The 21,205-nt window shown below is 41.8% G+C and overlaps 2 protein-coding genes across 2 annotated transcripts; one reads left to right on the forward strand and one right to left on the reverse strand.

The window, feature by feature from the left end:
• The first annotated feature begins 228 nt into the window (after window positions 1–228).
• MRPS25 (mitochondrial ribosomal protein S25) lies at window positions 229–1,622 on the forward strand. Its single transcript, XM_041462671.1, has 4 exons — window positions 229–400; window positions 521–627; window positions 938–1,025; window positions 1,226–1,622. Exons 1-4 carry the CDS (start codon window positions 267–269, stop codon window positions 1,416–1,418), a joined length of 522 nt encoding a protein of 173 aa, XP_041318605.1. The 5' UTR covers window positions 229–266; the 3' UTR covers window positions 1,419–1,622.
• Window positions 1,623–2,261: 639 nt separating this feature from the next.
• Window positions 2,262–16,775, reverse strand: RBSN (rabenosyn, RAB effector). Its single transcript, XM_041462583.1, is given in 13 exon segments — window positions 2,262–5,690; window positions 6,579–6,653; window positions 7,085–7,187; window positions 7,617–7,703; window positions 9,353–9,423; window positions 10,245–10,486; window positions 11,384–11,545; window positions 11,640–11,685; window positions 12,327–12,427; window positions 14,222–14,365; window positions 15,814–16,042; window positions 16,304–16,375; window positions 16,377–16,775. Coding segments are annotated over 13 exon segments (2,736 nt in total). The 5' UTR covers window positions 16,698–16,775; the 3' UTR covers window positions 2,262–4,607.
• Between the last annotated feature and the right edge of the window lie 4,430 nt (window positions 16,776–21,205).

Here is a 21,205-nt window from a genome sequence, read left to right on the forward strand (position 1 = left end):
AGAAAACTTTGGGTAGCGCCAAAGCTGTCGCGGCTGTGCGCGGGGCCCCTCACGGCCCCTCACGGCCCCTCACGGCCCCTCACGGCCCCTCACGGCCCCTCACGGCCCCTCAGGCCGCTCACGGCCCCTCAGGCCCCTCACGGCCCTCGCGCCGCCGGGCCCGGGCACAGCGCGCGCCCCGCGCGGGCACTGCCGGGAACGGGATCGGCGGAGCCTCCGCCAGGGGGCGCGCGGGAGCGCTGCCTCCCCTTCCGGCCGCCGCCGCGATGCCGATGAAGGGCCGCTTCCCGGTGCGCCGGACCCTGCAGTACCTCAGCCAGGGCGACATCGTGTTCAAGAGCTCGGTGAAGGTGATGACCGTGAACTACAACACGGCGGGAGAGCTGAGCGAAGGCGCAAGGTGAGCGCGGGGCGCGGCGGGAGCGCGGGCTGCCCCTGCAAACACACCAGGGCTTGCGCGGGCCGCGCCCTCCGCACCGACAACGGGCCAGCCCTTGTGTGCTTTTCTCTTTCTTTCCAGAAAGTTCGTGTTTTTCAACATCCCCCAGATCCAGTACAAGAACCCCTGGGTGCAGATCATGCTGTTCAGGAACATGACTCCCTCGCCCTTCCTCCGGTTCTACCTGGGTAGGTCCGGCCCGCCGCAGGGACCGCCGGAGCCGCAGAGTCCTTACCGCCCCTTCGTGCCGTGCTCACTCGGCCCCGCCTCGGCGGCTGCGGGGAGAGAAGCCGCTTGATCGGAACGGAGCGTTAGCCGTTAGCAGCTCCCCTAGATTCCTCCTCATAGAGATTTTGCTTTTCCACTAAAAATACTGCATTACACATGAACCGCAGAAGGGAAGGAGATCCTTCATTTCTGTGCGTTTAAAGCCTCTCTCAACAGCATGCAAGAGGAAGTGGTATCCTTTGATACACTATCATGATTTTTTCTTGACAGACAGTGGAGAACAAGTTTTGGTTGATGTGGAAGATAAAACCAACAAAGAGATAACAGAGCATGTCAAAAAAATCCTGGGGAAAAGCAAGTAAGTAGCACGCAGTAAGCAGATATCATCTAGCATATATATTATAAACTTTTGTGGAATACAGAAGGAAATACCACATTTCCTGGATAAAAGTGACGCAAGCAAGGTAAGAACTGTAAACCCATCTTTCTGATAACCTGGGTCCAGGGAAGGGAGAGGAAGTCAGACTTCTGATAGTAACAAACAGATCTCTTTTCTAGAGAAACGCTTGAAAAAGAAGAAGGAGAAAGGAAAAAACTATCGCATCCAGCAACCTTCGGGCCCAAGAAGTATCATCTGCGAGAATGCATGTGTGAGATTGAAGGCCAAGTTCCCTGCCCTGCTTTTGTACCATTGCCCAAAGAGATGAGAGGAAAATACAAAGCTGCTATGAAAAATGAGGCAGGAGCCTGATATTTCAATGTCTCAAGTCATGCAGCTGTTTTTCCTCAGGGCTGGACAATGAAGGTGCTTCAGTGAGAGAAGAGCCAACGGTTCCTGGGAACAGGAACAAGCAAGTTCATTCAATACAGACAACTCTGCCTCATAAGCCTTCTTACATCTACAACTACAATAAAGTGAAAAATAAATAAAAGTTAAAACTGGCACAAAAAAAAAGCTGTGGTTCTACAAAGTATTGCAAGTCAAAACTGGAAAACAAAATTAATATTGTCTTATTTCTTATTCATGCCTGCAGGTAACCAATTATGGCAAAACCAAGATCATGTTTTCTTTGGGATAGAGGCTAGACTAAAAAATTAAATCTAGAAGTAGAGCAGAATTCCGTAATTTGTAGAAAGTGGTGCAAAAGTCTGTATTATACCAACTGAAGACAGCCAAATGATAATATAACTCCAGTCTCAACTGAATTTTCCTAATTTATGTAGTTAGGAATTAGAAACAGTTCAGAGTCTCATTTCCAGCAAGATACAATTTTTGCAGTTGATACAGCAGCTCTGAGAAGCACTGATCAAGTCAGGAACATCAGCAGGAAAGAAGAATGGTATATGAAAGGTAAGTTTTACAATTATCAAAAAAACCCCTTCTAAATCATCACAGTTTCTGCCTCACCAAACAATTACACCGTCCCTGTAATATGTATAAACGTGATACATTGTACTCTACTGTACAGACCTTTATGTCAGGCTTATCAAGTCACTGTAGAACTGTATTGCAGCATTTCTGAATTCACAGCTGAATACAAAATTTCACATGGATGCAAGCATCCTGTACAAACTGTCAAGGACAAACACAACACAAAATAAACATGTTGTTTTATTTAATCTCTTCTTACAAAGTTTTCATATGGAGTAGTGCATGCAATTGTAACAAAAGTCCATGCTAATTATGCTAATTAGTTATTGAGCTTTATGCTTAAGACATCTTCATTCCCTTGTGCCCTGCAAGCCTTACAGCAGTACCTATACCAACAAAGGTCTTCATGTTAGAGACAATTTTAGTATTAGCTGTCTAGTCTATCACAGTTAACACTGACAAAGATCATGAGGTATCCTAGTCTGTTATCTGCTTGTAAAAATAATGTATTACATATGCAATAGGAATATTTCAGTTATTAGTGTATTAGCCAGAAAATATAAACGAGGCAGGATAGTTGCAACAAGGAAAAAAACACTTTTTAATGTGAAAGCTGAAGCCACTGAAACATTTTTTCATGTTGATACCTAAAAAAGCATTAGGTTAGAGTGCAATCCTCCTGACTAGCAACGAAGTATGTCCTAAATAACTACCTTATACTTGTCTCTTAAATAATTCCAGGGATTCTGTTTAGCTATCAACAATTTTTGCTGCCTTCATGAATCTGGTGCCAAGCACCTATGTTCTGTCAAGACCTTTCAGAATCCTGTGTTCTTTCTTCTGCTTGGTGCAAAATAACACTTGGAGACTAAAATAAGAACTTCATGGTCTTAACTACCCTTTTCTGCACACCTTTGAAAACCAGAATTAGGCTACACCAGGCAGACCATCAGGTATCCTTGACTGGCTGGTCTGAGTTACTTCACCCCTTGCTAGTGGTACGAAGTGAGGATATAGGTGGCTTGGTCTTTTTAAACAACAGTTCCACAAGTCCCTACCTCCACTTACAGCTAGGAACCGGAGTTCCTGCTCTTTAGGTAACAGCGTTACTTGTCTGTAAAATCTTAAGCAGTGTTGGGTTTACAGCTATGCCAATATCAGAGACATAATTAAAAGATATGTCCCATTCCACAGAACTTCACACTTCTGAGTAAGCCCACTATTGTTAGTGCTATACAGTGTGATCTGCCTGATTTTCCTCTATTTCAGTTAAAAAAAAAACCTTTTAAGATTAACTCACCACCACCACTCCTGCAAACAGTGATTCCTGCTGATGGATCTGTGACTCAAAGATAAAAATCAAAGCAGTTAGATTTCATCTTTCTCAAAAACCCTGCATTTGCCCAGCTGTAGGCCCTCCTGCATCACAGCTACTGGCTGTCACCTGGTCATCCCCTAGGCCACAAGATCACAAGAGGTCTTCAATCTGAAGTTCCTTATTTAAAACAGGTATGCCTGATTCTCATAAAAACTGAGGGGAATCTAACATGAGAGAGAATTGCCATTTGGCACTAATGCAGCTAAATTGTCTTCCAGCTTTCACAAAATTCCAGTGGCATCTCAGCTTTCCATTATAAACAAACTTTTGTTGCTTGGGTGCTACAAAATATTCCAGTCTCACAAATACAACACACATGATCATTCTGTCACCCAGAGGATTTAAAGGAATGTGTAGATTCCATAATGTAATTAGCAATTGGAGCTTCACCTTTTATATTGCAGATAGAAGTAGTGTTGGCCTGATGCTCATTTCCCTGGAAATGAGCAAATGCTTGCTTCCTCATGAGCAGGTCTGAAGCCAGCATGATGCTATGACACAATTGTTTACGCTCAGAGCAAATGGGAAACCACAAGTGATGAAGCATCCAAATTTTACTTGGGAATCTTTATACAGACACTAACAAGTTACTCATACTAAGATCAGTTAGAAAGTTTTTCTCAGTCTTAAGATCCCTTTTATGTATTTATTAGCATTGCATGAACTCGATCTGCGAGCCTGTACATTCAGCACCCCGGAGAATCACAGCAGCTCTTTAACATCACATTGCCAGAACACCATTAGCCGTTCAACTACCCTGGGTCAGGAGAGGATGAAGAAGTTTTGGAAAAGTTTTCATCTCTCTTTACTCAAAGCCACACTTGAAAGGCCAACACTACAGCAGAAAGCAAGAAAGAGGGCAAACCAACATTCCAACCACTTCCACATCATAGTTCCCTATTAGCACTTAACCCCTGGACCAAAATAAGCATTCAGTAAGACCAGTTAGCATTAAAAAGTGCTGTAAGGAGTTATTTTAAAATTTCTTACTCTAAGCTTTTGAGACCAGCAGCATTCCTCAGTAATTCTTTCTTCAAGACTGTGTAGTAGTGGCAATGTCTAAATGAAAGTGCTTTAAAGTCAGGATTCTCCCAATTCCCTCTTGTGAGCTGTACTCCTGTCTGTAAGTATCTGCTTTACCTTCCCACATTTAACAGCAGACTGAATTATTACACTGCCCTATTGCTGCTTCAGCAGTTAGATTTCTCCTTCTGCTTTGCTAATGTGTGTTTCAGTTCCTTTAAGTTCTCTGTCAGTACCTCCACCTCATCCAGTCGTCCACTATGTTTGGCATCAAATATGTAAGCTTTAATATTATCTATCTGTTGGAGAAGCAGCTCTTCCTCTATAGCCTCCTCTCCAGAGATCTCACTGCCATCCTCCACTTCAAAGGGATTGATAGAGGATCCCTCTTCAAATGGATTCCCTGAATTCCAACTGCCCCCAGGCTTTTCATATGTATTTTCATCCTCTTCAAAGGGGTTTGAAGTACTGCCAGGTGCTCCATTACTTTGTTCATCCTCCTCCTCACTTTCAAATGGATTATATTCTTTTTTATCGCTTTGCTGAGCTGTGTTAGAGAAAGAAACCACTGGAGAGGTGTCTTTGGCAAATGGATTAGCAGGATCTTCTACCTGAGGGGTATCTGCTTCATCCTCAAAGGGGTTTAGACAGGCTGGCTGATTGCAGTCTTTGTCACACTGTGGGACATTCTGGGGTTTGAGTGTGAAGGTCGAGTGCTCTTTTGCTGGCAGCTGCTCAACAGCAGGAGTTTCAAAACTCGTGTCCCCTTTGATCCAAGTAACATCCAAATGCTGTTTGACTTCTCTGAAGTCTAAGGAGCGTGTCCTTGAATGCTGAGACGTGAATTTATGGTGCTCTCTTTCCCACTCTTTTTCACGAAGGACCTGAAGTTCCTCCCTCTGTATCTCCTCTTCTTCTGCCTGTTTTTTAGAAAGCTCAATAGCTTTCAGAGTTTGTTGTTGATCGTATTCATCCTGAAGCTGCATCAGGTTCTCTTGCAGCGTATGGACCTCATCTATCCTATTAGCTGCCTTTGCTTGCTTAATAAAGGATGTGATATTGTCAATCTGCTGAAGAAGTGGGTCTGCTCTCTCACTCTCTCTCGAAATGCTAGATGTGGGTAACCAGCCTTCAGATTTTTTGACTGTTCCTTTTTTTATGTGAGTTTCATCACCATTAACTGCAGATGCAGATATGGATATAAACTCCTTCTGCTTTTCCTCTTGTTTTCCCTGTGTTTCAAGAGTGACCTAAACCAAAAAACATGTAGTAAGAAAACACCACAAGCTTGAAAATTTTCATTCTAAGTATCCATAGGTACAAGTTAGCTGATCTTAAGACATTGTTGGCTGATGCTTAAAGGGATCAGCTGCCATTTTGGTTACTTTGCAGAAGATTCTTACTTTCATATTCTTCCTTACATGCCTCTCCCTTGAGTTTGTGATGATACTGATGAAAAATCGATGACATCTGCCTCTGCAAACTTGAGGGAAAGTAGGAGCAATAATTCTCTTTATAGAGGAAAAAAATGCCTAATGCAGCTGTGCAAAGAGTGGTCTAGATTGATTTGGACATCAATTGTATCACATAGAACACATCAGTGTTTAAGATCACTAATATCACTTGCTTTTGGAGTGGGATTATTCTTATTTCTCAACTTATACCTCAAGATGAAGTTGGCTTTAGTTTATAATTAAAGATATACTCCCTCCTAAAGGAAAAAAAGCCTCTCTCCCTGCAGGGGCATCCTTATTCTAGTACGTCCTTTCCCACCAACAAAAGAAGTTTCCCAATTCTACTTATGTGAGTGAATTCCTGAACACAATTTCCAAGTCAGTGTAAACTAACACACTCACTTCAGGGCTTGCTCTGCACGCACCGCAGCAGAAACAGTCCGTGCACCCAACTTCCTGCTGCTTTCTAGAAGTGTCCAGCTTTGTGCCCACCTACTTCTGTTCTGGGCAGAACAAAGCAGCAGCTAGGCAAATCCCTGGAAAAGGGGGTGGGATAATATGGACGAAAAAATAACAAACTGAAATCCAGTATTGAAGGCAGCTACGCACATCCCCACGCAGCTCCCAGGCTTATATCTATGAGAAAGCCTGATGCAAGATGTAACAGATCCCAACCTGTCTTACCATATGCAGTCTTCTCTTCTTCAGTTCTTCATACTGATCCTTAGTTGGCAGCGACATTAGGCCAAGCAATTTTTCCTGGCAAAAATTGAAATATTTACCATATTGCTTGCAGGTATTCAGCCCATTTTTCAAGTCCTTGAGAAGAGAGATGCTACCAGCAGAAACCCCACAAGCACACCTAAAATGCATCTACACTGCAGTCCCTGCTGCAGGTCTCCATGCACCTCTGCTGCCACAGCTGGGTGGGCTCAAACCTCAGCAAGAGGAAGAGCCAAGGCTCACAGACCTCTTGGGTTCCCCAGACCCAGTGCTGCTATAAGTGAAAGATCTGTGTTCAAGACAGCTTGTTTAAGGCTATCATAAGTCATTAGGGGAACTACAAAAAATGCAGAAAACGTATAGAACTAAGGCCCCTGTCAAAATAGCTTCAAACCACAGGGAGGCCTGGCAAAGCAGAGAACACTACCTAAAATGAACATTCATCTCACAGCATATGCTCTATTTACCTGAACAAAAAGTGTAGCTGAATATCTTATCATTCGCTGAAGCTGTAGTATTTTAGGATGAGGTTGAGGATCTTCGTGCAAGCCCAGACTCAAAATCTTCTTACTGAATCAAAGAAAACATACAGCCTCATCAGTTCAAAAACAAAATCAGGGAAAATGCCACAGAAGTGGAGAGACAATACTGGATTAAAGACTTCTGATGTTCCTTTAGATAACAGTTTTTGATATTAAAATTTGCAACACTTTCCACTCCCAACCTTAGAAAAACAAAGAAACCCCAAACAAACAATTCCTTTCCCCTCAATGGTGCTGCTACTTGTTTCCTCTATGCTTACTTATTCCTACTGCAGAGGAATGCATGAATTTTAAGGCTGGAGAAGAAAGTAGAAATTGTTAGTGTACAGGAACAGCATCTACCTTTTCAAATGCTCTTTACAACTGAGCAGACAAATTGATCATCCATATAATCAGTTAAGTCATAACAGAGATACCATACATGATGGGGGGAAAAGGGAGAGAGACAATCTTTTACCTCAATGCATCTATAAATTCATACATTTTTTGAATCTCCACCCTCAAGTCATTAGCATGATCAAGGCTGTAGGCTGACTCTCCAGCACTAAAGAACAAATAGAAATTTATTGTAAGCCATGCATCCAGTTAACAACATGTACAACACTACTAGTTATTCCAAGATGACCAAGATTTAACAATGGTAAGAACTGCTAACACTAAAGGGTTGAATGATTTTATTTCAAGCTCATGTTTAAAAAACCTTTTCTTGTGACAAAAGTGGAAAATTACAATAATTTTGTGAACATGAACACTTCACAGAAGATAACTGTATTTATGATTAAATACAATTATTTAATCATATATATATATAATTATTGTTACTTATATATTATTACTTTCTACTCTAGGAAACTGTATTCTAACACAAAAATGCCACTCTACAGGCAATATCTAAAATATATATATGCTTAGCAAATGTATCTATTTTGTGGGGATTTCTTTCGAGACAACTTGGTGGGAAAAATCTCTGAGTAACTGACTACACCTTTAAAGCACAATAGTGACCTCCACTAGCACTTGTCAGAAAGCAAAATACTATGCTGAACAGGGTGTAGTATTTAAAATGCCAGTAAATGACTGTCCACATGGGGACACAATCATTACAGGCACTTCACTAGAGTCTCCACTTTACTGATAAAACAAATTAGGACTTAGTGGGGAAAACACAAGTTTTTAGCTTCCCTGTCCTTTTGTATCTCAAATATAAATTATAAGAATCACTTTCTCAAAAGCAACTTCACTATCCATAGGATTCCAGTTTCCAGGACACACTACTAATAAGAAATCTTTAATTTCACCCATAACAAGCCTGTTGTTTTCTGACATTTACTTCCATTATCCAGGACATCTGTGTTTTTACTTTTCTCCAGCTGCCAAGCCACATAACCCAATCTTTCATAAATTCATGACAAAAAGCAGTAACATCTTAGCAGGCTTTTCACTTTCTGTACTTCTTCCTATTGCGAGGAGTGTTTTTACAAAGCACTTTCGTTATTAATTTTTCTACAACCAACAGATCTAAAGGACAGGTATAGCAATATTTATTAACTTTTCAAAAGGAAATGCTTCCTAGTCAAAGACCAATGTGTGTATTTCTCTCACAATACGAGCCAAAAGTATATCTGGCAACCTCCTGCAGATAGAGTTGGAGAGACTTAAGTTACCCCAGTGAGAGAATACTACTGCAAGAAATTACGCACAAAACTGAAATACGAGATTGTTGCTCATCCACTGCAGCACAGGGTACCCAGCTACACTCAGAACAACAGGTAAAGGTGCTTTACACAGAACAGAAGCGTTCTAATGATGTGCTTCTGCTGGCACTCCTTGGAAGCCAGAGCATCCCAGCTGACAGCAACAGCTTACTGCAGCTGTTTTGAAGTCTCATTTACACAAGAATTGTAGCCTTGTACTTCCTTTTTTTTGCAAAGATGATGTGTCGAAGTATGACAGTAATGCCTCACTGGGAAGTGGCTTTAAAAAATTAACAAATCTAACTTCTTGGTATGTTACCATTAATAATTAATTCAGTACACTTTGTTTGAAAAGCATCCAGAAGACAAGAGATAATGAAGCACTGATTTTTCTTTAAATTTACACACTCTTGCAGCCTTAGTACACCACCTCCTTACTACTTCTCACACCTAGAGGACAAATACATGTATTCATTACATAGCCAGCAATGGGACTTACTTTAGTGATTCTGCCATCCTTATGTATTCTGGTGCCTTCTGGTCAACCTTCTCCATGCAGAGTCGGAGTTTCTTGTTATAATATTAAAACAAAATGTATAAAAAAAGAACAGATATTAAAACACTAATGCAAGAAGATGTTGGCATGTTGAATCTTTTCATGTTGCTTGTGCAGATTTGAAGTTAACCATGATGAAAAGCACTTTAAATGTTCAGGATGAAAAGACTCTCCAGTTATCTCCAGAACACATATGGCATTGTCAGGAACAGACAAAGACTCACTGTACCACTACAAGTTGGACTTTGAATCTTGAAGCTGTTTGAATGGCTGACTTGGACAACTTCTAGCCTTACATCTCTTCACCAACAAGAGCACCAACAAAAACTTCCGCTAATACAAACCAGGGGAGTTTGTGGACTCTACTGAAAGGTATCTGATGATCATCAGTACCTGCTGCAAAGCTTTTGAATGTAATGTTGATAGAGATGGTGCAAAAAATGCATTTGTCATCAGTGTAAAGACTGATGGCAACAGTGGTGACATTGAGCACTATGGTTCCAGGGCAGTCCACCAATCAAATGCACAGCATATCACTCACTGGTTTAAACAAGTTCACAATTTTGAGAGAGAGGCATGTCTGAACTACTAGTTCCAGATGATGAGAATGAAGACATATATTAAAAATATGTATGAAGTTAACGTGGGCTGTAAATACTATATTGCAACTGATTCCAGCATTTCAGATATGTCTTTGCTATATGGCATAAACACCCAACGGTCTCTTCTAACACAAGTCAGTATTAAGTCATAGAGTTTAGACATGAGGTAACAAGCTGAAAGTCAAGTAGTGACCACTGCAGACATGCACGCTGTAGCACAGAGCTCGACTTACCTCATAGAGTTTCACAATCTCTGGTGTGTATTCTTTCTCATCAATCTGTTGCTCTCTTTTCAACAGGGTGTCTTTGCAGTGCTGACAACAACGGATTCGTTCATCATCCTTCTCATCCAGAACAGAGCTCACGCTGCTTATGCTGCTAATGCTGCCACGGCGGGAGCCGTGGACACTGCTGGGTGAGGAGTTCGGGCTTGTGTGAGAACCCAAGGCTTCTTTGCTGGCACTAGTGAGTTTGCCTGAAAGTTATACACAGGTAATTTTACAGTAACTGGAGAAGCCAACAGATTTTACCAACACAAACAGACTTTTTAACAGAAAATTTACATTCAGGTGGTACTAAAAAACCAGGTTGAAAGAGTCTGCTGAAAGACATGCAAGGATTGCACAACAACCACCACTGCAAGTCACAATTTGGGTCTTCACTGCAAATCTTGCTGTATTTAAAACTAGCTAGAGAGCAGACTGCTGAGCATCACCTACATTGCTTATGCCTAGAAGCATTCTCATGTTTGAGCCTGCACAGTCACAAAACAATGTGTAGAACAGGTATGATAATGGCTTCCAGGCATTGTGCTTGCACACTCTGAATGGCACAGTTAATTTAATGTCATTTATCTCCACAGAACATACAGTCTCCTATCCAGTGCACCATGTGAGAAAAATAAAAGTAAAAAATAAAATAAAGTTCTTAAAGACCTACACATGAATTTCCCTAAGTTGTTGTCCCAAGTTCTAACATTTGGACAAAACAGGCAAAACTGGAAATATCCACAATATTTTCAAATGTCAGGAACCTTGGCAGTTCCTAAAGTTAATAGCCCCATAGTACTCAGTAGAATACCTTAATTTACCAGGACTTACTACTTTTGTACTACTTAGTATTTATTTACTATTATGACTATTCCTTCTAGTAAATTTTTCAGTGTTATACAACACTTCCAAATCTGAAGAAGGAGAAAAAGAATGGAGAAATAATTCCTTGTATTCTGCTTCACAGACAAGTGTCTGCATGAAACTGAATGAATTTTTCTGCAGAGCCAGACTATTACCAGCGTATTTTTTTCTAATGGCAAAAAGCCAGGATGCACCCTAAGTGAGCTAAGAAAATGAAGATTTAACTCTACAGTACTTACTTGCCAAAGGAAGACTGACAAATTCCATGCACTTCTTGCACATAATAGACCCACAAAGACGGCAGTGGTGACGTCTGTTTCGGATACTGAACTTACTGCCACAGTCTGGGCAAAATGGAACATCCTGATCACTGACCCAAGGCACAACAGACTTCTCTATAGCTGTGAGCAGGAATACACACCACATAAGTGTTCAATTGATATCTCAGCTGGTTAAACTATAGGGGCAAATAGTCTCAGGTAAGCTCACACTAACCTCTTATTTTAGCTGACTCAGTGTTTGCTCTGTCAAATGATGTAAGCTGGTTGAAGATAAACAATATATTCAAGAAAATTATACTTAGCAAGGAAAAAACCCAACACAACTCAGTCCAACAAGAAAAAGAAACCTGGTATTTTTAAGAGAGAGGAGTTTCAGCTGGTTTTACACCAGACTTGTGCAACTTTCATTTTTTTTTCTAATTCCATGTTCATACCAATGCTAAACAATGACTTCTCAAACCTGTACAAATGAGCACATTTTGGACATAATCCTTATTACAGCCAACATTACTGCATGTGAGCCAAAATGCAGGTGTACCATTGTGAGATTTTGAAGAACAAAAGGCTGGAAGAATCATGACAAAAATACTGGGGAGCAATTTAGTAAAGTAAAACATGGAAAAATAAATCAGGAGAACAGATGGCTCTTGAAGCAAGTGGAAGTAGCATCTTCAGCTTGAAAATGGTGCATAGAACCAGAAATCATACCCATGGCACAGAGTCAAATCATGCACAGTTCTCAAGGTAATGTCTACAGAGAGTCACAGTTTAGTATTTTTTATGAAGTGTATTCCTAGATAAGTGGACACACTTCATATGGAAATATCTTTTTTTTTTTTTTTTTTTTTTTTTAATCTAGGAAACATTTAGAAGGCTGGAATATTAAAAGCACCAAATTTACCTTTTCTAACCTGATTATTAACTTATTGACTTCAACTACATAGTGATCAATCCTGGCTGCTCGGTGTTTCTTGAATTCAGAAAGATGGCTTCTCATAGCACCTGCAGGGATAACAGAAAATTGTCCTGGTCACCCAAGTACTCTGTATGGATTTAAATGCCACTTGAAAGACAGATGTCTCTTCCTTTCACCATTTATTTCTCATGTTCAAATTCGATTTTAAAGACACATTGGAATCCTACATTTTCACAGTGTTGCTGTAAATAAAACATGCTAGTTAAAGACTTATATTCAGGCTAGCAACAAACAGTGTTTTACTTCTACTACAGAAAAGAAGCAGCACTACGTTAAAGAGAAAATCTGCAACAATTTTTTTTTTCTCCATCTTCATTTGTCAGTTACCTTTGGTAAGCTGTTACCTACTAGTAGTGTTCTCAAAACCAACTCCCTTAAGTTTCCTGGCTACATGTTGAGCAAAGGGAAGAGGCAAGCCCAAGGATTACTGGAGGTCTATGCAGCAGAATTTTGTTTCAGGTTTCTGATCATCTCTCTACACCTTTAGGGGCCTGAACCAAATCCTTGATGACAGTTTAGGTTTGCAGAAAACTGATCACCGAGTATTTAAAAGAACTAAACAGCATCTCTAAGACATGTACAATTCATAGTTGATAACATTGGTTTAAGATTACTCCTTTTCCAAGTAACGTGGGTGAGGTATTCAAAATCAAAGTTATAGACAAAAAATTAAAGACCCCAAACCAATCAAAAAAAAAAAAAAAAAAATCTTTCTTCTAGCTGGTAGAACTCAAAATCAGATGTTGCTTTTTGCATACAACCTATGTAAATGTGAGAATCTCACTTCCTCATGCTAATGAAGTAACCAAAAATCTCCAAAGATGCATTCATAGTAGTGGAAGAGTCCCTCTGGGTAACTGATTTAAGCCACTGCTTTGGAGACACAATCCCTTTCACTGATCCATCAAATCACATGCAAAGATCCCTATGATTCATGTTCTCAATGCTCATCAGAAAGCAGTTCTCACTCCTCTAATGTTCATAAACCTTCTCCGTAAATTTATTCTTAGCTAATATTTACACTATGATTGCTGCTCAAATAGTTACAAAGTCAAAAGTAAAGAAATACAGAACACAGATCCAAAGGACTCAGTCCTAGTCTGTCAGCACCACAGTGGAAACTTTCTCAGGATCCACAAAAGATGGTGCTGCTTCCTTCTCCAAAAATAACCACAGTATTTCAGTTATAGTACAGGCAATTGCCAGTAGCAATATTTATAATTACAGGCTCAGTCAGCTTATCATTGAAATTCTACAAATGTAGATTTATATTCAAAGGAGTGGAGTTTGTTGGTTGGTTTTTTTAGCTTGGTCTTTTTAAAGTATGCCCCCTTTTAATAAGAGGTGATTGCCACCTCAAATCCAAGGAAAAAACTGAAAGTTTAAATAGGTGGATAATCTGTTTGTTAAACATGCAAACTAACAAGCTACTTCAAGTGCAGCCCAAAAGCTAGAGATTTTATATACTTATAACTTATCTTTTAATTAGTGGATTATCTGTTTTGTAAAGTCACAAGATGAAGCTAGCTGCACAAAGGTAAACAGATTAAACAGATCTCAGCAGGACAGCAACAATGACATGACTAACAGCTACCTGAAGGCTAGTTTGGGTACTAATTCTATACATGTCTTTTCTTCTCCCCATTAACTGTGTTTTCCCCACATTCCACCCAATTCAGATAGGCTGCTCAGTCTGTGCAAACCATAACCCCCGCTAGCGAATCCAGTGCAGCACAGACACAATTCCAAGCCACTTCAGCAATACTGTAGCACTTTCCTAATTCAGTTCAAAACTTATCCCCACTGTCTAGCTCTCCTACCTACTTCCTGGGGCTCCCACATGTATGGGTCTACTCCACCATAGCTGAATGACTCATATCGTTCCTGAGATCCAGAATCAGTTCTGTCATCATCTTCTTGTTTCAGCAATTTCTTCTTTGCTCTTTTGGCCTTCTGGACTAGATCTGAAAAAAAATAAACCCAAGTTATCTAACATATCAGGTAGTCACCAAATATTTGTCATGTGAAGCCAGTATAGAATATTCCTCTTCTTTTAGCAGAAATCTTTTTCCTGGATAAATTTATCCTCAAAACATTCTTAGAACAAAAATGCAGTTCAGAGCACCACAGATGACACAAAACGCTCTCTGTTGTCTCTCATAAAGCAGCATGAGGTCCTAAGGACAAGACAGTAGATTAAAACATTCCACTGTCAGGCTTCACTGTAAAACAGCAACATGTCTTAAACTATGGGACCTGTCTCCCTGCATGGGGCATCATATAGTTTTATCTTAATTCTCATAATTCCCTATTATTTTCTTCAGAGTCAAGGATGTTCAACACATCCTTATCTTACTGCATAAGGTACCAATTTCCAATTTCAGTGCGCTTGTACACATAAAGACTTTTTCAAATACTAAACAGCCCAGTGTTAGGGTAAGGGTTTCACCAAGAAAAGTGGTTAATACTTCAAAAGTCTCTCTCAAGACAAAAAAAAAAACCAAAAAAACACAAAAAAAAACCAAAAAAACAAAAAAACCCAACAAAACAAAAACAAAAAAAAACCCAAACAAAAAAACTAAACAAAAGACAAAAAAACCACACACACAAAAAAAAAAAAAAAAAAACCCAAAAAAAACCCAAAAAAACCCTGTGTAAATCACCAAAAAAACCAAAAAACCCAAGACTGCCAGGACACTACTTCTAGCATACTAAAACCAGAGTTTGCAGGAACCACAGAGAATTATTGCTAGATTTTAAACATTCTTCTTCCAATATAAAACGACATTGTGTACACAAGGGGGTAAAAAAAGGAAAATAACTTAGTAAAACAAAATTCAAAGAGACTTTCTAAACACTACTGGAAGGTGGAAATCCATAACAGATATGGAACACTCCCAGCATCTCCTGCCAGCTCCACCACCCACATGCTTTTCCATGTTTTCGCAATAACAACAGTTCTTAACTTCACACTTTAACTACAACCACAGTTTTATCTACTGTCAAACAAGAAATTAATGAACTGGAACCTGACAAGTACCAAAGACACCCCTTATTCTCCACAGTCTTCAAGTAATTCTTGGGTATTCACTGGGTTAGTATAATTTTGCGTTTTCAGATAAAAACAAACAAAAAATCCCAAAAAGGTCAATAGTAAAAATCGTGCATAAAATGAGACATTTGAAGAGCAATGTCCTTTAGCTCCTACCTTAGAATCAATTTATAGAAAGTATCGGGAGAAAGTAAATACTATGCTTGGCCCAAGGAGACTTACGAAAGAATGGAACTGCATACCTCGCCTGTAAGTCGCTTCAATTAATATTTTATTATTGTCAGACATTTGGGAGCACTCGAAGCACAAGCAGGGATTTCCCCCGGCCAAGCCGAACGCGTCTACCGCGGCCGCCCTTACTTCGGAGCTGCGCCCTGACGTCCCGGTCTTCGCCCGAGTGCTGCTCCTCGTAGTGCGCCTGGAGCTGCCGGAACGCCTGGAGATCCTTCAGGCACAGCGGGCACAGGAAGCCCTCGCGCACTTCGGTCGGGTCCCCGAAGGCCGCCGGGCAGCCCGACGCCATCGCGGCCGCGCGTGCTGCCCTCACCGGCTGCCGGGATGCCGGGGCCGCATCGTCCTGAGGCACTGCCTGAAATGAACCAGGCCAGGGCCGTGCGACCGGCGGCGCAAGATCGGGGCGGGAAGGGCCCGGGCTGGGCGCGAGCCCCTCCGCGGGCCCGCCGCGCCCCGCCCGGGACAGGAGAGAGGCCGCGCAGGGAGATGGGCGGGGCTTGAGGCGCACCGCCCGCCGGGGGAGAGGCCGCTGAGGGCTGCTCCGCCCGCCTGAGGGTCCGTGGCCCAGCGAGAGCCCAGGGACCGCCCGGGAAAAGCCCGGCAGGGTCCGCCTTACCTCAGCGCCCGGGCGGCCGGTGACTGTCTCCAAAGCAGGGCGGCTGCGGCCTGTCCCGGCTGCCGGGAGCGGCAGAGCGCGGCTGAGGGCGGGGCGAGCGCTGAGCCATCGATGAGAGGAAAGGGCGGGGCAAGGAGGGCTCGTCCGACGCGGCGGGGGGGCTGCCGAGCGCAGAGCTGTCGATGGCGGGCGGAGCGGGGGCCGCTGTGGGGCCGCTGTCCCTGCTGAGGCCGGGACCGCTCGCTGTATCCGGCCGCCTTGCAGCAGGCCTCCGTAACGGGCCCGCAGAGCTGCGGCGAAAGAGTCCTCTCGAGGACGGGACGGCGCTGTCACGCAGGGGACACGCGTCCCGCCGCCGCCCGTTCCCGCCCCGGTGCCCTGGGGCCGTTCCCATAGCACTGATGGGTCTGTGCTGTGTCCTCGCCGCTGGGCGCGCTCAGGAGAGTCACCGCTGCCGATATCAACACGCTCAACGTTCCTTTTCCCAGCCTACCGAATCTTCCTGAAGGAAGTGCCCCAAAACTGCTAACCAGAGCAGCCGGTGAAGTACTTAGCCACAGATGAAGGCCAGGAATCCACCACTTGCCTCCTGACAAAGCTGTGTAAATCAACGGCAGGGCATTTTCAGTGCCCTCTTTCTGATGCCAGCTTTTGTTTAGTCTCAGCTGGCAGCAGTCCCTTCTCTCACACACTCCCAATCAAATAGAAACAGTAGGAGCGTGTAACCACACTTCGGCTTCGTGTCTTAGAATTACAAGCTCTTGGAGCAGAGATTTTCTTACGTGGCAATGCTATTTACGCTTGAGTCCTGTCCATGAAAAGTGGACTTTGTCTCATCATGCCCTGCTCTTCTGCCCTCCATATTAAGCCCTTTAAAACCTTTTCAGCACGGATCGTGATGGGGTGAGGAGGAAGAGAACGAGCCTGAGTGTCTTCGAGGATTCATCTGCTGTGGTGGATCCCCTGGATTTGCTGGAGACAGGCGGTTTCCTGGCGGTAAGCCATACCTGTGCCACCAAGTGGCACCAGCTGCCTTTGTTGTTCCTTGCTCCTTTTGCCCTCAGTTGAGGCCAGTGAGTTATTCTCACTGAGCAGTGAAAGAACGCTACATGACACACGTGTCTCTAGAACTGCAAGACCCATGTAGGCGCAGAGCTCTTGGGGAGGTTTCTGTTGGTGTTTCAGTTTTCTGATTCCTGTTTCATGTGCGTGGTTTGTCACGAGTGTGTGGGGAAGGGGCAGGAAAGGGGCGGGCGAGGGACGGGAGCCGTGGCAGTCACTAGGGGGCACAAGGAGCCCGTGTGAGCCCAGCCCCCGGCCGCGGCGCCGTGGCTGTAAGGGCTTTTCTCCCGCCTGTGTGCTGTGAGCCCTGCTGCCCCGGGCAGTCCATCCTCTCTTGCCCTTCCCAGGTAGTAAGAATCAGGTGTGTAGGGAAAAGCGAGGCTGTGCAGAACAGCAAGCTCTTTCTTCAACCCTCTCCACAGCTTCAGTAACTGCTCTTTTTCAAAAATAAAGTGTTAAAGGCTAATTGAAGTGGTAAATAGAACAATTGAAGTCTGGTAGCCTCCTGTTGGGATACAAACCATGCAGTGAGGACTGTCTGCAGTGAGTTGTGAGGAGGATGGTGGCATGCTTGGGTGCACACAAGAAATCAAACATTTCATTGTATCTTCAGTTATTTGTGCTCCTTTGCATGTTCTACATTTGACCACAGATATGAGAACACGTCTCACCAAATGAATCTTTTTCAAGTACTGATAAAACACTGTGTAGTGTCAATCACTTTTGAAAAGAGAAATTTCATTCAACATTTTTAAAGAAAAATGCCACTTGTTTGCCTGTTTCTGAATATAAGGGGACTTTATCCCTTCCATTCCATTTGTTCCCCATGAAGTGACTGCACCTGCTCAATACGATTTGGGTCTTTATGTGGGTATTAGACTTACTGGGAATATCTCCGAGTCAATTAGAGAACTGATACTACAAAGTTAGGCCAGATGCAGTGATGTGTGGAATGGTATCAGTTTGCTCCCAAAGGGAAATTTGAGTTTCTGTGTCCCTTAACAGGTGTTGAGCATGATCTAGTTTTGTGCTGGTATAAACAAGACTTTGGCTGCTGTTATTTGGTCAGTCTCATCACACTTCCCCATACAGAGAGTGTTCACAAAGTGAAAACATCCAGATCAGTCTAAAGCAATTCAGTTTACAGTGCTTCAAAAATTAATTTGTCTTCATCCAGCTAGTTGCAATAGGAAGAGGTATTTGGGGACAAATTAAACCTTGCTGCATGTTATCATTAGGTCAGATGTGACATACACACACACGTGATCAGGGTTCAAGAAGAAAAAAGTTTTTATTCTGCGTGTTTTCTAGCTTATATACTTTTAACAAAGCATGATCTTAAGTCATTAACTGCATCACAATAACTTATTCTATTTATTGGTGTAAAGCAATTAATGTTAATATAATTGGCAAAAGTTTTACAGAAATGTTATCAGGCACGTATACGCATCTACTTATGCACGCAGCTTAGCTTACAAAAATATTCATGTATCTTTTCTAATCTGTTTCTATGCTGATGGCCTTGTGTTTGTCTTTGCTATGGATACACTTGAAAATCATCAGTTGTTATTTCTTCTATTAACTCAGCTTTACTTGTAGGCCAGCTGTAGAGCCCCTCCATAACTGCAGTTCTACAGTTCTCTTGGGGACTGCATTTGTATCAGTAATGGCTCACAGAGAATGAATGCAAACAAGCAGTAGCACAGGAGGACTCACTCCAGCAGCAAAGTCAGACCTGTATGGCCCATCCTGCTGCTGGGATATAAAAGCTCAGATGACAAAACCCCACATCTATTAGGTAACTCCTCCTCTGCCACAGTCAAGGTCCTTTGCAAACAGTAAGAAAGTAAGCGGTAAAATATGTTTGTGAGTTGTGATAACTCTTAACTGCGAATTTTAGGACCTGGTCTGTTGCTAAGTTGGTAATTGCTACTGATGTCCAAGAGGAGAAATTTCAGTGGGCTGAATTTTGGAATACAGATGAAAAGGGGGACCCAGTTGGCCCCATAGCCATGGCACAGCTCAATCAGAAATATGTTCCAGTTGGGGTCATCTGTGTTCTTCGACTTCTTGTAATACCTTCAGTACCATTTGGAATGTTTAATAATGGAATCTGACCTCAGCACAGGAGAGGTAAATGCAAAAGATACTTGTCTACTTCTCAGGGTATTCAAGTGGAATGTTTTTTACAAACATAGTGAAAAAAAGGTTTAAAATACCTGAAATTTAACAGCATTGAGTTCAATATAGACTCTCTAAACAGAGTCTAAGCAGAGTGAAAAATCAGACTGTTCTTGGGAAAATCAGAATGTTCTTTGTAAACATTCCCTAAACGAAATGGTCACTTAATTTAATTTAATGCAGTTTTCTAAATTTTCCTGAATTCAATTTTGTAATTTAATCATAGATTTTTTTAAAATTCCTTTCAAATTTCCTAATATTGAAATGGGTAGTACAAAACTCATCTTACAATGTTAATGATCTTTAATTTTAATTTATCAGAGGAGATGTTTTTGTTTGTTTGTTTAGGTGGATCTGATTTCCTGTATTTTTCATTTTGTTCAGAGAACTAAAATATTTTCATGTTGCTGTTCATTTTACCAAAGCTCATATATTCAGTATACTCAAGTTGCTTATACTAAACATTTTGATATATAACAAATCTGTTTAATTAGTCTGTGTAGACAGGATAGAAGCTACATTTCCATGCCAAATCCATTATTTTTACTGTGTTTGCAGTCTCATCAATCCAAACTGACAGCCTCATGGTTTGTAAGAGTGGCAGCTGACTACTCATTGAGCCCCTTTTATCTGATTTTTTTATTAACTGCTTCGTTACCTGCAAGCCAGTCATCATCTCAAGTTTGACTGGTCCCTTAACACTGCTGAATAATCTGTCATATTGGTCCAGAGTGCCATGGAGTGGCAGCATTTACATAAAGTAGGTGAATTATAAAGAGGAGAGATGGGAAGATTCAGAATTCCTTTGCATTTACATTTAATTTAATGGATTACTCTGTAAAAGCCATACACCACAATACTTGGATTCCATTCAGGGCTCATTTCAAATGTCAAGTACACCACATTTGGGTGCTGTCTCTTCTAGCCTCTCATCTTCTCTTTTGTCTACAGACTTGTGCAGCAAGCAATGCCCTTCTTGAAGACAGCATGTCTAAAAGCAATAAGTAGAATACCTCTACCAGCTGGTATTTGACAGGGAATGATTTATGATTTTTTTTTGTAGAGTTATTATTGCTCTCTTTTTCAACACCACTTGCTTGTCCAAAGAGATTGCTTTTTGTCTTGACTGTTTTGGCTCAGAGAACCTTTCATAAATTCTTACTATATTTTTCATTTGTCTAGACTTTTCTCCTCTTCCTCCTCTTTTTTCACAAATCTTCTTCAGACACCTCACACAGTACCAGCTTCAAAGTCAAGAGGGAATTAATGGTGGAAACATATGCTTCTCTGTGAAAATTACTTTAAATCAGCAATCATATTTCAGGCAGACACTTCAGATCACTAGTTTTCTGAGTCATAATCTAACATTTTTCCCTATACCAATCAGTCTATACTGCATATTAATGACATCCATTATAAAGAGAAGATGGCAATGAACTAGCTATGGCATGTTGGATCCTTGTTTACCTGCATTCCATTTTGTAGGAGTATTTGTGCAGTCTATGAAGTCCAAATTCCCCCTTTTTCCAATGCATATGAACAGGAAGAAAGTGAGGAAATATTAGCTGTAAGTGAGGAACTGAGGTGTTCCTTCAGTCAACCCTTCTGTGACATACTGCTGTCTTGTCTGGACCACTGGCTGTCAGTTCAAACCACAGT

The sequence above is a fragment of the Pyrgilauda ruficollis genome, unplaced genomic scaffold (assembly GCF_017590135.1).
Source record: "Pyrgilauda ruficollis isolate IOZ18807 unplaced genomic scaffold, ASM1759013v1 scaffold10, whole genome shotgun sequence".
NCBI classification, from domain to species: Eukaryota; Metazoa; Chordata; class Aves; order Passeriformes; family Passeridae; genus Pyrgilauda; species Pyrgilauda ruficollis.

Coding starts and splice junctions, on each gene's coding strand:
- MRPS25 (XM_041462671.1), top strand. CDS start 267: ATGCCGATGAAGGGCCGCTTCCCGGTGCGCCGGACCCTGCAGTACCTC. Junction 401..520: donor GAGCTGAGCGAAGGCGCAAG/GTGAGCGCGGGG, acceptor CTTTCTTTCCAG/AAAGTTCGTGTTTTTCAACA. Junction 628..937: donor CTTCCTCCGGTTCTACCTGG/GTAGGTCCGGCC, acceptor TTTTCTTGACAG/ACAGTGGAGAACAAGTTTTG.